This window comes from Macaca thibetana, chromosome 10, assembly GCF_024542745.1.
Source record: "Macaca thibetana thibetana isolate TM-01 chromosome 10, ASM2454274v1, whole genome shotgun sequence".
NCBI lineage: Eukaryota > Metazoa > Chordata > Mammalia > Primates > Cercopithecidae > Macaca > Macaca thibetana.
In genome coordinates, this window is record NC_065587.1 from 43,412,342 (window position 1) to 43,427,245 (window position 14,904).

Genomic DNA, 14,904 nt, shown 5'->3' on the forward strand with positions numbered 1-14,904 from the left:
TTAAATGGCTAATTCAGGTTTGTTCTGGAAAAGTCCATGACAAAAATTCATCACTTAATGTAATTTTTATTAAAATGCTCTATACTCACAATGTCAAAATATCCTTGGGGCCAAACTTTCCCATCACTGTGAAGCCGGGAACCACACAGGGTTTGAGAAAAAGCAGGGCCACACATGGTTCTCCCTTGCTGACCTCTCCCTGGAGTTCTCCCGACGTGTCTGTCTCCCACAGAAGCTGCCTGCTCACCTCCCACCATTCACCTCCCACAGGTCCTTCTCCTGCTTCTGAAGGAAACCCAGGGCCCCGGGGTCTGGTTTAGAGAACCAGTCACTATCTCAGTCATACCACCGTGTGCAGAAAGCCACGCAGAGGCCTGGGGCTCTTGGTTCTTCATTAGGAGTCTCATGAGACGTTCCACTAACTACTGACGTCAACACACATTATAGGCAGATAAAATGCACCTCTTTTTGGGTACAATTCTCCCTTTACCATCTGCTCGAGGAGAGAAGGGTGGGCTCCTCTGACTTCATGGAATGACTTCTATAATCACCAATGCAGTGGCTGCAACGTTCTTACCCAAGCATGAGCAGAAGGTAGAAAAGATAAAAACACATAGGAGAGAAGAGGCAGACCAGCTTTATTTTTGAACCCAATCACTGGGTGCCCAACTAAGACTCTGCTATCTTCAAAATGATGAGATGGGGCAGACTCCCCTAATAGTGTTTAGCTAGACCAACAAGGATCCTGGCTCCTCCCAGGGCTGTAGCAGAGGGACGGCGCTCTTCAAAGCTTCTAGTGGGCACAGTGTATTTGAAATCCATCCTTTCTAAAGCCCAGTTTCACTTGGCCTACTTAATTTATTGCTGGTAGCAAAATCATTAGAATTGTAGTTAATACTTGCCAACTCTGCACCAGTGAGGACTCTGGAGTCTCTTGTTACTGCAAGCATAAAAAGTGCAGCCCACAGGGCTTCCTGGCCGTGGAAAGGACCAAATGCACCTGCAGGTGGAAGCAAGCGTGACCTCGGGCCACTGTGCAGCCCCTCCCATGTCCCCCCTGGAACCCACACGCCTCACAGCAAGAGTGACCACACCATCTCGAAGGCTGGCCAGGACAGCTTTATGACACAGAGCTAGAGAGAACACACAGCAGTGCACTCAGAGGTGCACAGCGACCTGCCTACGTGGAAATTAAACAACCTTCGGGGGCAGGAGCGGTGGCATTGTGGGCTTCAGAAGCAGTAGGACGTGTGGGTGACCCAGTGGGCGGACTCCTCCTTGGAGCGCTTGGCGGAGCTGTGAGTGGTAAAGAGGGACTTGTAGGCCTCGGATTCTTCACTGTCAGCGATGGACCTCTTTGTGGCTCCACACAGAGGCTTCCCAGCTTTTCCAGAAAAGCTCTCATTTGTTGCTAGAAAAATGAAGAGTCAGAGTCAAAACTGTCAGGGTTGCGATAAAGATGACTCTAAACTTCGCATCCTCAGAAGGGAAGCGTGTCAGTCACTCTGTCCCAGACGTTCTCTTGCTGGCTGTGTGAGTGCTGATGGACATCATCGAAATTGCCAACTCCAGCAAAGCAGACACAGCACGACACATCTATCATTTACTGTCCCACCAACTACTTGCTCTGTCGCAGACACTGGTCCCAGCCCCACGAATGACTTAGGTTGTCCCAATGAGGCAGGGCCTGCGTTCCAGGGGAGGAAACGGGCACAGGAACCTGAGTGGCCATCCCATGTAGAGCTGGGATAGGAGCCTGTCAGCCTCCCTGGATGCTACTTAGAGCACAAGATCACACACTCTTAACAATCAATCTGTATTTTTCTTTTTGTGAAATAAATGCTATTTTCTTTGAGTTAAAGAGAGTGAGTTTTAGGAGAAACTTTGATCCTTGGTCAAGAGGCAGCAGAGAGGGGACTCTGAGAGCCACACGTGGAGCCCACGAAAGCCCCAGGGGTAAAGAAACTGGGAGCATTCCCCGCAGGCCCTGAGCCACAGTCCCTCTGACAGTCTCTGTAACATCTGAGCCAGTTCTCAGCACAGCCTTTTTTGCTTGGCACCAGGCGCTTGCTTACTCAAAGGAATCTAAACAACTAGCATTTGTGCCCAGACCCCATCAATCCTGCCAGGGCTCCTGATGAGGGTGTGTTCAATATTTCTTAGTTACCCCCCTAAAGAGAGTTCAGTGCGCTCTCTGGAGACATGACACAGGACAGGCTTGGATTTCCCATCCGCCCACTCCCGTGAAACCTGGACTCAGCCACCTGGGTTTCCAGCCTTCTCGAAACAGCTCCCTGTAGCTACCACAGGACCCACCTGCACTTTTGGGAGCCAAGTTGTTTTTCTTCTCTCTAGAATCAAGGCTGGTTTCTTCAGGCTTCCCTGTCTTAACTTTTGATGGCCCTGGGGCTTCTGTAAAAGAAACAAAGTAGGCAAAGCGAAAACAATGCAAAACAAAGCATGAACATATTAGCAGATGGCCTTAGAGTCCTATTTTGCTAAAACAAGGATCGCCTGAAGGATCTTACCTTCACTGACATCTGGTTTTGAAACAGACTCTGCTGCCTTGGGTTTCTTTGTTTTCTATAAAAAGAAAGAATGTTGGAGGACGTGCTCAGATTCACTCCATTTCATCGTCAGTATGGCTGCCCATTGTCCCGGGGGCCCTGTCTGACCGGCCGATGCCAGTCACATGAGACAGACAGTCACCTGAAGAAGGCTTTTGAGGTCCTGTAACTCCTGAGCGTTCATCCTCTGCATGTGACTCCAGTCGTGTACTTCTGCCTCACACAAAAATGTATCTGCACAGAGCTGCTCACTTTTATATTTACATCTCCCAAATCACATTTGCAAAAATTTCAAATGAGGCTGACAGATTTCAGTAATAAGGGCCAAGGTTGATGGTGACAATTGTATACAAAAGCACACTTAAATGAATAACATAGAGTATATATGGGTATGTGAAGTCCAGCCAGCATAAACACGAACTAAATCTTGCACATTCCACTAACTTTTTTTCAGAGTTGTCAAACTGCTTTGGTATTTGTTATTCAAGTATAAGGCCTTGAAGTTTACATTAAAGACAGTTGAGCTAATTCTTCTAAACTCAAAACTACTCCTTTTAGATTTCCAGACACTAGAATGCTGTTACTCATAATAGTTATTTTGATCAGCAATAATAAAATAAACCATTCTACAGTTACACAGCTGTGTTGGAACTGATTTAATCGTAGAAATGACACGTAGGACTATGGTCATTCAATTTACTTTAAAATGCAATTTCCTAAGCATCCAAAAGGTGGCACTAAAGATAAGCAGCCTGATTACTTCAGCCAACCCCCCAGCACCGAGCATTAAAGACAGACCTCTCAGGCCTTGAATCTGTAACACATACATGCAATGTGATTTATAACAGAACATAAAGACATTCTGCGCATCTCACACCTGCAATGCGAGCACTCACATCTGTGAAAACTGATACTCGGGCCTTCAAACAAGTAAGAGACCACTGTTTATTTCTAAGCCCTCCATTCATGGCTGAGGTTATTTGAAAAAGCACAGGCAAGAAGGAGTTAGAGAGGAAATGTTATATCTTGCTTCCAGCTGCAAGTGTATTTGGGAAATATTGTGGTATCCTGGCAGCAGTAGCTGTGAGGTATTCCCAGAAGCTCTGGAGAATATTTTGCAGAGAAGGGCATGCTAGTCCCACTGTTCTTTCAATTAACTTGGTAGGAAACCTGTGACAGAAAACTCACGAAAGCAAAATGGTCAAAGGGAACATGAATATTTCTAGTAGCTTCCTTTAAAATGCATTCTTTCCCCGTTGTGTGTGTGTGTTTGAGACAGAATCTCACTCTGTTGCCCAGGCTGGAGTGCAGTGTTGCGATCTTGGCTCACTGCAACCTCCGCCTCCCAGGTTCAAACAATTCTCCTGCCGCAGCCTCCAGAGTAGATGGGATTACCGGCGTGCCCCACCACATCCAGCTATTTTTTTGTATTTTTAGCAGAGATGAGGTTTCACCATGTTGGCCAGGCTGGTCTCGAACTCCTGACCTCAAGTGATCTGCTTGCCTCGGCCTCCCAAAGTGCTGGGATGACTGGTGTGAGCCACGGCACCCAGCCGCCCTTCTGTGTTTTTCAAAACTGAGCTTGATCAATGGTAGCAGTGAAGAACAGGGAGATGGCTTTTGGCAACTGTGCTTAGTTAAAAACTCCTCAAACTTAGTTTCCCCCTTTTTTTCCCTCTTACAATAATGAAATCATAGTAATTTAGAAAACCAACTTAGGCCGGGCGCGGTGGCTCAAGCCTGTAATCCCAGCACTTTGGGAGGCCGAGACGGGCGGATCACAAGGTCAGGAGATCGAGACCATCCTGGCTAACACGGCGAAACCCCGTCTCTACTAAAAACACAAAAAATTAGCCGGGCGAGGTGGCGGCGCCTGTGGTCCCAGCTACTCGGGAGGCTGAGGCAGGAGAATGGCGGGAACCCGGGAGGCGGAGCTTGCAGTGAGCTGAGATCTGGCCACTGCACTCCAGCCTGGGCGACAGAGGGAGACTCCGTCTCAAAAAAAAAAAAAAAAAAAAAAAAAAAAAAAAAGAAAACCAACTTAGAATTAACACATTTTATATAAGATATACATGTATTTACTTTTCAACCTTAACACAGCATTTAAACGGCCAAGTGGCTTTTTTTTTTTTTTTTTTTTTTGAGAGTCTGTCAGGCTGGAGTACAGAAGTGCGATCTCAGCTCTCTGCAACCTCCGCCTTCAGGGTTCAAGTGATTCCTCTGCCTCAGTCTCCCCAGTAACTGGGATTACAGGCACATGCCACTGCACCTGCCTACCAAGTGGCTCTTTAAATAGTTCTTATGAATGCTGTATTAACATCTTATAATATTGCTCCATGCAGTATTTCTACTGGCATCTGAATTCAAAGTTTGGGCACAATTCCTTGAACTACAGAGCCATTTTCAGACATTATTTTCTATGTAAAGTAAAATGATGAAAGGAGAAAATACAAACGCTTTTGGCTCTTTCTGATCATTCTGGATCCATGCGTAATGATAATACTGCTACCATGTGCTCAAGCCTCGGCTTCTTTAAGCCTTACAACCATGAATTACACATTATTCCAGGGTGATACGGTCCTGTCTTATCTGTTATTATTTTTTTTTTTTTTTGAGATGGAGTCTTGCTCTGTCGCCCAGGCTGGAGTACACTTGCGTGTTCTCGGCTCACTGCAAGCTCCGCCTCCCGGGTTCACACCATTCTCCTGCCTCAGCCTCCCGAGTAGCTGAGACTACATGTGCACGCCACCACACTTGGCTAATTTTTTGTATTTTTTAGTAGAGACGGGGCTTCACCGTGTTAGCCAAGATAGTCTAGGTCTCCTGACCTCATGATCCACCCACCTCGGCCTTCCAAAGTGCTGGGATTATAGGCGGGAGCCACTGCACCTGGCCTGTTATGATTTTTTAAAAACCCCAAACCTCTGAAAAATCTTCAGGTACTCCATCATTCTCGCCTCAGACTGGCACTGGTAAAACGCACGCCCACGTGAGGGCAGGCGATTTGTTTCATAATTTTATGTCCTCAGCCTACTGGAGCTCATTTTCTAGTACTTCAAGCATTCTTTTGCCTTAGTTCTGATCACATAAAGTTTTCTCCCTAGCTTATCCTGAACCTAACTTTTTTTTTTTTTAAAGAATAAGAAACTTGCCACTCACCAAAGGCGTGTATTCCACAGCTATCATCTGTAAACATGAACACGCACTGCTAGACGGGGAATCGCCAGCGCACGGAAGAGCTCCTGGCGGATGCGCTGTCTGGGGCCTGCTCGCTCTGCCACGTTACTCAGCAATGGCTTCCCTGTTTCTGGGTGCCAGGCTCCCTCCCGGACGCTGAAGCTCCACGCTCCATAAAAGACCCTCCCTCTCCCCATGAGAGGGCTCAGGAAGGTGAAGGATTTGGCCCCCATTTTTGGGAAGGCTACTCATTAGCTCCTTGCTATTCAAAGTGCGACCCTGAGGAGTTGCATCCACATGCCCTGGGAGTGGGTGAGACGCACAGGCACCCAGGCCCACCCAGGCCTACTGGAGCCCAGACTGCCAGGGCACTCCCAAGCACATTCCAATCTGGGCAGCAGGGGAGCCTTACATTTGCTGGAATGATGGTAACTTTTCATTTTTCCTTTGTTTTGCAAGCTATGAGACCCGAGTATAAATCAACAGCAACGGTAAGTGACAGCAGCAGCAATGGTGTAGCTGCCTTTCCCCAAGGGCTTGCTGGGGCCGTGTCACTGTCAGTGCTTTACGGCCATGGTCTCTGGAGCTTGCTGACAGCTCCATGCCCTCACATGCTATCACTACCCCACCTCACTGATGAGGAAACTGGGCGGGGAAGAGCAGAGCCGTTGTGCCCACCACAGCCAGGCAGTGCCTGAGCCACAGCTGGAATCTGCTTCTACAGTCCAGGCCCTTCTAGGTTGTAAAAATTGCCTTGATCATGCAAACCCCTAAGTAGCTGCCAGCTCAGTTCAGTGGTTTGCAGTTGGCTCTGGAGCAGAGATGGGTGCTGGGCAGAACCTGAAGACTCCCATTACCTTTTCCAGCTTCGCTCTCAGCCTTCTCTCCTCCATCCTGGCCTTCAGCACATCCACATCCTCCTTGGTGCCATTGAGCACGATGACATCATCCTCCTGGAAGGCAGCCCCACACTGGAGAGGGCAAACAAGAGAGGGCAGATTCCATCACCACTCAGTGGGGAGGTCACGCTTCAGTTCCCCACTCTCAGCCCCAAGCAGTGGCCCCCAGACTCCTATTACTGGCTTTCTGGTCAAAGCCTTGGTTTGGAAAGTTCCTGCACACAGCAAAGGGTCAGCACAGCAGGTTAAGAGTGCTTTCACTTGCAAGGCTGGTGTCTGGGAACTTGGATTTTGGGAGGGTTCCCACCGTTTTTTAACTGACAAGAGTAGCTTGGCTCACGTGCCCAGACCGTTTCTGTGAACAATGTGGTCTCTGCTGACACCTGCCCTCCTTATGGGAGTGTGGAATTCTGGAACATGCTAGGCCAAGGGTATAAAGCCGGCTCTCAGCCAGAACACTGGGTACTGAGTCTCTCATTTGCTTCCCTGGGCGAAAACATCACACGTGTTGCAGTTTCGTTGCGGGGGGAAAGTATTCACTTCGTGCAACCCCTTGAGGGAGGGAGTGCGCATAAGGAAGCCCCACGTGGATCCTTCCAGACTCTGCTACCTGCGCCTTTCCCTTAACACCAGCTCCGTATCCATACCACACTGCTGCAGTGAATCTTAGGTGAGTATAACCATATGCTAAGTCTCGAGTCTTTCTAGAAAACCCCCAGGCATGACGGCAGCCTTGGGGGTCCTCAACACACTCCGGCAGAACAAGACTGCGAGCAGGGCCCAGGCCACCCTGACAGCATCGTGGTGGTAGAAACGCACACCGCACACACTCAAAGGCATGCCCACACTCACACAACTGTCAGTGAGCGAGCCACCTCGGCAGAGGCTCCCTGTGACCAAGCCGTCACTGGTGGGATCCCAGCACTCTTTCTGTTTGCTCCATGGCACTAATCATGACCTGGAGTCTCGTCTTCATCACTTTGTCTATGTGGTCGTCTTCCCTGCTGTGGCCCCAGCAGCTACCCAGTGCCTGGCACAGCAGAGGTACTCAGGGCTGGGGACAGGAAAAATGGGAAAAAACGAGAACCAGGAGTGGAGGTTCCCAGTCGTGCATTTTGAATCGAGATTTCTGCCACCATCTGTCTAGGCCAACTTGCTCAGGCCACACCACCTCTCTGGGCCTGTTTCCTCAGCTGCAAAAATGAGGGGGTCTAAGACTAGGTGTGGTGGCTTATGCCTGTAATCCCAGCACTTAGGGAGGCCGAGGTGGGTGGATCATCGTCTGAGACCAGCCTAATCAACAGGGTGAAACCCTGTCTCTACTAAAAATACAAAAACTGTGTGTGGTGGTGCTGGGTGTGGTGTGCATGCCTCTAGTGCCAGCTACTTGGGAGGCTGAAGTGAGAGATTTGCTTGAACCTGGGAGGCAGGGGTTGTGGTGAGCAGAGATTGTGCCACTACACTCCAGCCTGGGCGACAGAGCGAGATTCCGTCTCAAAAAAAAAAAAAAAAAAAAAAAAAAGGGGGGGGTCTAACCCAAGTGCAGTGGTGATCCTGCTCCCTAGTGGACATTTGGCGATGTCTGGAGACATTTTTAGCTGTCACATCTGGGGTGCAGGTGCTACTGGCATCTTGTGGGTAGAGGCCAGGGATGCAGTAAGCATCATACCGTGCACAGGACGGCCCCCAACAGAGAGTTACCCAGCCAAGATGGCCCTGTGCTGAGGCTGAGAAGCCCTGGACTAGGGTTATAAACACCTAAATGTAAAAAAGGAAAGAAGAAGAATTTATAGGAACACGTGTTTTATAACTAGGGTAGGAAATCCCAACCGTTTTTGCACCAGGGGCCAGTCTCATGGAAGGCAATCTTTCCACAGATGGTGGGTAGTGGCAGGGAAGGTTTTGGGATGAAACTGTTCCACCTCAGATCATCAGGCATTCGATTCTCATAAGCAGCACGCAACCTAGATCCCTCAAGTGCGCAGTTCACAACAGGGTTTGTGCTTCTGTGAAAATCTAATGCCGCTGGTGGAGCCCCGGCACTAATGTTCCCTCGCCCGCAGCTCACCTCCTGCTGCGCGGCCCGGCTCCTAAGAGGCCACGGACCGTCGCCGGTATGGGGGCTGGGGAACTCTGATCTAAAGCTAGTACAGTTAATAAGTTTTACTATGTAAAAAAATTACAAACTTTTACATGACAATGTCACAATAACAACAAAAACATAAGCCAAAGGCTAAGCGAAATATTCGTAGCATATGTAACATTCAAAGGATTAATTTACGGAACATACTCATAGTCACGTAACTTTTTTTTTTTTTGAGACAGGGTCTCACTCAGTCACCCAGGCTGGAGTGCAGTGGTGCCATCATGGCTCACTGCAGCCTCCACCTCCCAGGCTCAAGCCATCCTCCCACCTCATCCTCCTGAGTAGCTGGGGCTATAGGTGTGTGCCACCATGCCTGGTTAATTTTTGTACTTTTTGTACAGACGGGGTTTTGCCATGTTGTCAAGGCTGGTCTCGAACTTCTGGGCTCAGGTAATCTACCTGCCTCAACCTTCCAAAGTGCTAGGATTAAAGGCGTGAGCCACCACACCTAGCCTCGGTTTAAAGATTTCATTGATTTTACCCTGAAGCTGGTAGGCCCTGTGTTATTTAAGACACAGTCCTCTGCCCTCTATGAGTTGGGTGGCCAGTTTTTAAAGATAAAAAAATGGAGAAGCAGTGAGCTTACCATTACCATCTTGTCTATGAAACTTCTGTTCTCCCCTACCTGAGGAAGTCTCTTCAAACTTTTATTTACTCTGTAGCTAACTCTTAGAAGAGCATTCTGGGTTTCTGTTTTACATCTTCTGATCTCCCAAACCTTTTCTTAGGCGTGGGGGAAGCAGAAATCATGTTCTGTCTCTTAGCTCACAGTACAATGCTCAGGACATAGAACGCTAAGAGCCGGCTCTAAGAGGAACAGCTTCAGCACCACGTGCATCTGTTACCTAACTCACCTTTTCAAAAAACAGGCTTTCTGAAATCTCATTTACATAACATCATGAAGTGTACAGTTCAGTGGCTTTTACTATAGAGTTGTGCAACCATCACCATAATCTAATTTTAGAGTATTTTTATCCCTTCCAAAAGAAATCCCATACCCACTGGGGCCCACTCCATTCCCCTTTCCTCAGTCTTAGGCAACCATTAATCTACTTTCCATCCTACAAATCTGCTTCTTCTGGACATTTCTATAAATGAAATCATACAATATCCGTGTTTTTTTGTGTGTGTGACTGGACTTTAGCATAATGTTTTAAAGATTTATCCATGTTATAGTATGGATCAGAACTACATTTCTTCTTATTGCCAAATAAAGTTTCATCTACGAATCAGCTGACAAGAGTTGTTTCCACTTTCAGACTAAGAAATTCGCATGGAAGTCTTTTGTGGACAATTGTTTTCAGTTCTGTTGGGTAGATACCTAGGGTTGGGATGACTGGTCATAAGTTAACTTTATGTTTAACCTTTGGAGGAAATGCCTTTCCTCAAATGATGAATTTCCAAAGCGGCTGTGCCATTTTACATTACCACCAGCTGCATCTGAGGGTTCTCATTTCTCCACATCCTTACCAACACCTGTCATTGTTTTTCTTTTCTTTTCTTTTTTTTAAATTTGAGATGGAATCTCACTCTGCCCCCAGGCTAGAGTCCAGTGGTATGGTCTTGGCTCAATGCAACCTGGTCTTGGCTCAATGCAACCTCCACCTCCTGGGTTCAAGCAATTCTCCAGCTTCAGCCTCCCGAGTAGCTGGGATTACAGGCACCCACCACCATGCCCGGCTAATTTTTGTATTTTTAGTAGAGATGGCGCTTCACCATGTTGGCCAGGCTGGTCTCGAACTCCTGACCTCAGGTGATCCACCTACCTCCCAAAGTGCTGGGATTATAGGTGTGAGCCACTGCAACTGGCCGTTTTTCTTTTTAGTTATAACCATCCTAATGGGTGTGAAGTGTTGTCTCATTGTGGTTTAATGTGCATTTCCCAAATGACCAGTGATGTTGAGCATCTTTTCGTGTGCTAACTGGCCATCTGTATACCTTCTCTGGAGCAATGTCTGCTTAAATCCCCGGTCCATTTCTTACTTGTATTATTTGGCTCTTCGATGTTGCATTCTAAGAGGTCTTTATACGGCATATTCTGGATATAAGTTCTGTCTTAGTCCAAGACTGTTACGACAAAATATCTTACACTGGATAAAGTTTTTTGGTTTGATGAAATTGGACTTACCAATTTTCTCTCTTATTGCTACGTTTTTGGTGTCATATTTAATAAGTCATAGTCTAACCCAAGATTGTGATTTACTCCTGTGTTTCTCCTAAGTTACAGATTTAGGTCTGTGATCACTTTGAGTTTATTTTCACATTCAGTGTAAGGTAAGGGTCCAAATTCATTCTTCTGCATGTGGATATCCAGTTACCCCAGCACTATTTGTTGAAAAAACTATTCTTTCCACCATTGAATTGTCTTGGCCCTTTTGTCAAAAATCAACGACCATACATGTGAGAGTTTATTTCCGGACTCCCCATTTTATTCCATTGATGTATATGCCCATCCTCATGCCAGCACCACACTATCTTGATTCGTGTAGGTAACGTGACTTCTAGTATCTATGAAAAACTCTTATTAAATGTTGTAGTCACAGATATTTGAAAGTATGCCAGATAAGGTCTGTTATTAACTAAAATATTTAGTTACTCAATAAGACACTGCCTTTGAAAAACATCAAGGTAGGCAACCAAATAATCAACAAAATTCTTTAAATAACTGGAACAGTAATTTTCACAGACCTACTGTGCCCAGAGCAATAACAGATATACTATGCCCGGAATCTCTTTTGTAGAAAACATTATCAGCACAAGAAAAGCCATAAAAGTATTTTTTCCTGAAGGTGCCAAGGATTTTCCAGCATCTCCCAAATGCACAGAAGATACCAACAGCCATTTGCTGACCCTCCTCAGCCCGTGCCTTAGCTGGGTTATTTAATGCAGTTCTTGTCTCCAAAAGTGATTTTCAGGTTAGGATCAGCTTTTTTTCTAGGGTGGGTCTGGTAAATTTTCATGACTGAAGACACCTTTTTGACCCACAAATCCCTGAGGGTATGCCACAGAGAAGTTACATGAATGACTGAAGCAGGTGCCCAATCTAGCATTTAACTGGTACAGCCCTTGAAGAAAAGGAGCTTGTTTTTAGCCATCATTGTAGAGAGCTGGGCCTACAGGAGTAACAGCCTGCTCTGCTACAGGAGGTCCCCTGGGAAGTCTCATCTCACGCTATGGGAGGTCTGAGTAGAGCTTTCCCGTGGCTCTGGAAGATGGTCTCTTCCTTGGAATGAAAAAGAATCTGCAGGAACAGAACCAGGTGGTAGTTAAGGCCCAGTGGGGCCTGGAGCCACAGCTATGGCATAAAGGGCCAAGGGGTGAGGAGGAGCCCAGCGTCTGCTCCCTGTGGGTGCTGCCCCCACCTCTCTTTTTCTCTCCTCCCGGGTTTGTGCTGCTGCTGCTTTCTATCACTCCTTGCTGCCCCTCCTTCCGACAGTGTCGGGGTGAGCGGTCTCCTTCCTCTAGACCAGGCTGTTCAGAGGCCATGGACCTTATTCTGCACACAGGTGTGCTGTGTTGTGCCCAGACTTATTGTACTTTTAAAGTTGAATCGGCCACTGACAATAAGAAGTTAGGAACCCCTCACATTAGAAATTGAGTAATCTTGCTCTTTCTCTCAAAAATTCAAAAGATCCATTAATCCCAAACCCACACCCTCAAGGGCCTCAGTGGCTTGGACCTTGGTAGGAACTGCCCCTGGAGACTGGGTAGAGTCCTCCCAACCGCTAGGGGCCCCATCACTTGTTCTGGGTAGGTGCTTGACCCGAGAAACCTGAGTGCAATGGTTCATCCCTGAAGGATGAGGGAAAACAAGGGCAGGGGGCTGCCGCAAAGTCACAGCTGGTCCACAGGGACCCGCTCCCCACCTCTTTGGTAAATAACATGTATTATACCAACAGAAAAAACACCCATATCTTCCTGCTAATGCATTTTTCTTGAGTATTGTTATGGTACAGTAGAAATTATATATCCATTTAAAATTTTATCTTCATTCTTTTTATCGCTTGTAACTCAGATGTCCAAAGAATGGGGGAAATGGTTAAAAAAATCATGAAATACATTCCCAAAAAGGAAGATTATATTGTTAGAGTTTGGGGCAACGTGGAAAATGCTTATCATAAGTTAAAGGAAAAAGTAAACTAGTAATTGTATATTTATATTCATATGCCCTCTCTGGATGCTTTTTAAAAGTATTTTTAAAAAGGCCAGTAGGGAAAATGCCAAGAGGGGAACAGTGGTCAAATTAGGAGCAATATGCTAATGCATCTAGATATTTATATCACTTTAACAAATGGAACAGTGGCTTCCCAATCTTTGTCCTTACCAATAATATGAGCAATGAACAGCTGACTGCATGCATCTCTGACCTAGGAATTCCACTTCCGAGACGTGGTCATTCTCTATCACGGGATCCTGTTTTGGTTTCCTGTGCAGTACCCTATGGCTTAGAGTAAATGAGTGTATGTCTGCATGTTTGTACTGACTTTTAAAACAGTGTGTTTCCTCCACTACACTGTTAGCCCCAAGCAGGAGGCATTTTGTCTTCATGTTCCATGGTGGGAGCCTAAGGTTCTGCCCACAATGGATACAGTGAACAACTGCTGAATGAACGAATAAGAACAGAGCCTAAGGAAGTATTTCAAAGTAGGATAAACAGAGATGAGATTTTAAAGCCAAGCAATTCTCCCAAAACCTTGCATGAAAATATACATCCCCATCAATGAGCGTCCCCATCACACCGTATGTTTTGAAGAAAAACTTATGCTAATCTGAATGGCAAGGGAAACAGCTCCTTTTTGGCTCGGATTAAGAAACATAAAAAAACCCCACTGCATTCACAATACCTGTTTTGTAAATTATCCCTATGTCCTTTTGTTTATTAGGGATTTCATTTTTTAATTGTTTTACTTTAGTCAATCTGTATAAGAGGTTTATACATCAAACTGATTTACCCTTTGTCCATTTATTACCAATAGAAATGGGTGGCACAGCTCCTCTAGTACATTTGCTTCTTGTGCTGGCATTTCCCGCAGCAATGTGGAAGTGTAACATTTAATGTGGGCAACACTCCCCAGCATTTCCTTAGCTGCTTCTTCCACTGCTGTTTGGCTTAGAACGGCTTCCTCCTTCCAGATGTAGAATGTGAGACAAGGTGAAACCCAGCACCAACCCTCGACCCCCAGGAATGGGCCAGTATGAACAGATCAGGCGTCTAGTCCAGGTGCGCCCACAGGACAAATATTATTGTTATTATTATTATTATGAGATGTCACCTCACTCTGTTGCCCAGACTGCAGTGCAGCGGCACGATCCTAGCTCACTGTAACCTCAAATTCCTGGGCTCAAGCAATCCTCCCACCTTAGCCTCCTAAGTAGCTGGGACTACAGGTGCGCACCACCTTATCTGACTGATTTTAAAGAATTTTTTGTGGAGACAGGGTCTTGCTATGTTTCTAGGCTGGTCTCAAACTCCCGGCCTCAAGCAATCTTTCCACCTCAGCCTCTCAAAGTGCTGGGATTATAGATACGAGCCACTGCACCCAGCAAGGACATGTTTCAAAACAAGCATTCACAAGATGCAGGAAGAGATGGCACAGCAAGACCTCACAAGCTGGCAATGTGACTTTTCCACACATAAAAGGACCTGACCTTTTCTGATTCTTGCTAGATAAAATCAGAACCTTAACTCACAGACTCTGAACATCACACAAATAAAACGTATGGGGTCTCCCCACTGGAAGGCCACATGAATGCCGCAACCCCTGAAGATTATGGGGACCACATTCTGTCTGTTCAATGTTTCTAATACTCTGTGCTATGGCAACAACATCTGTTCTGCAAAACAGCAGCACGTATCTCAGAGGCAGCCCACGAGCAGGCGAGGAGAATCTGTATTCATCTGACCACACATCGCGCTTAGGCGTCAAGGCACACAGAAGATAAGAAATCTCTACGGTGTGTGATCTATGTCTCTTGGTGCCGATATTCTTAATAGAGCTGTCTGTGGCAAGCCTGCAGAGAGTACCAGCAAGCAGAGAACCTTTAAAACCAGAAAAGGAAAGGATGTTAAGAAGAAAAGTACCCAGAGGTGGAGAAAGAAGGGAAGAGGAAAGCC

The 14,904-nt window shown here is 46.5% G+C and overlaps 1 protein-coding gene across 1 annotated transcript in view; it reads right to left on the reverse strand.

Annotated features, from left to right (window-relative positions):
- Positions 1 to 621: 621 nt before the first annotated feature.
- Positions 622 to 14,904, reverse strand: part of RTF2 (replication termination factor 2) — a 53,491-nt gene continuing 39,208 nt past the window's right edge. The window contains exons 6-9 of the mRNA XM_050745300.1: positions 6,602 to 6,715; positions 2,529 to 2,583; positions 2,317 to 2,412; positions 622 to 1,411 (exon numbers count right to left, since the gene is read on the reverse strand). Of these exons, the coding sequence (XP_050601257.1) occupies positions 1,233 to 1,411; positions 2,317 to 2,412; positions 2,529 to 2,583; positions 6,602 to 6,715 (444 nt within the window). The 3' untranslated portion in view covers positions 622 to 1,232. The remainder of the gene's footprint in view (positions 1,412 to 2,316; positions 2,413 to 2,528; positions 2,584 to 6,601; positions 6,716 to 14,904) is intronic.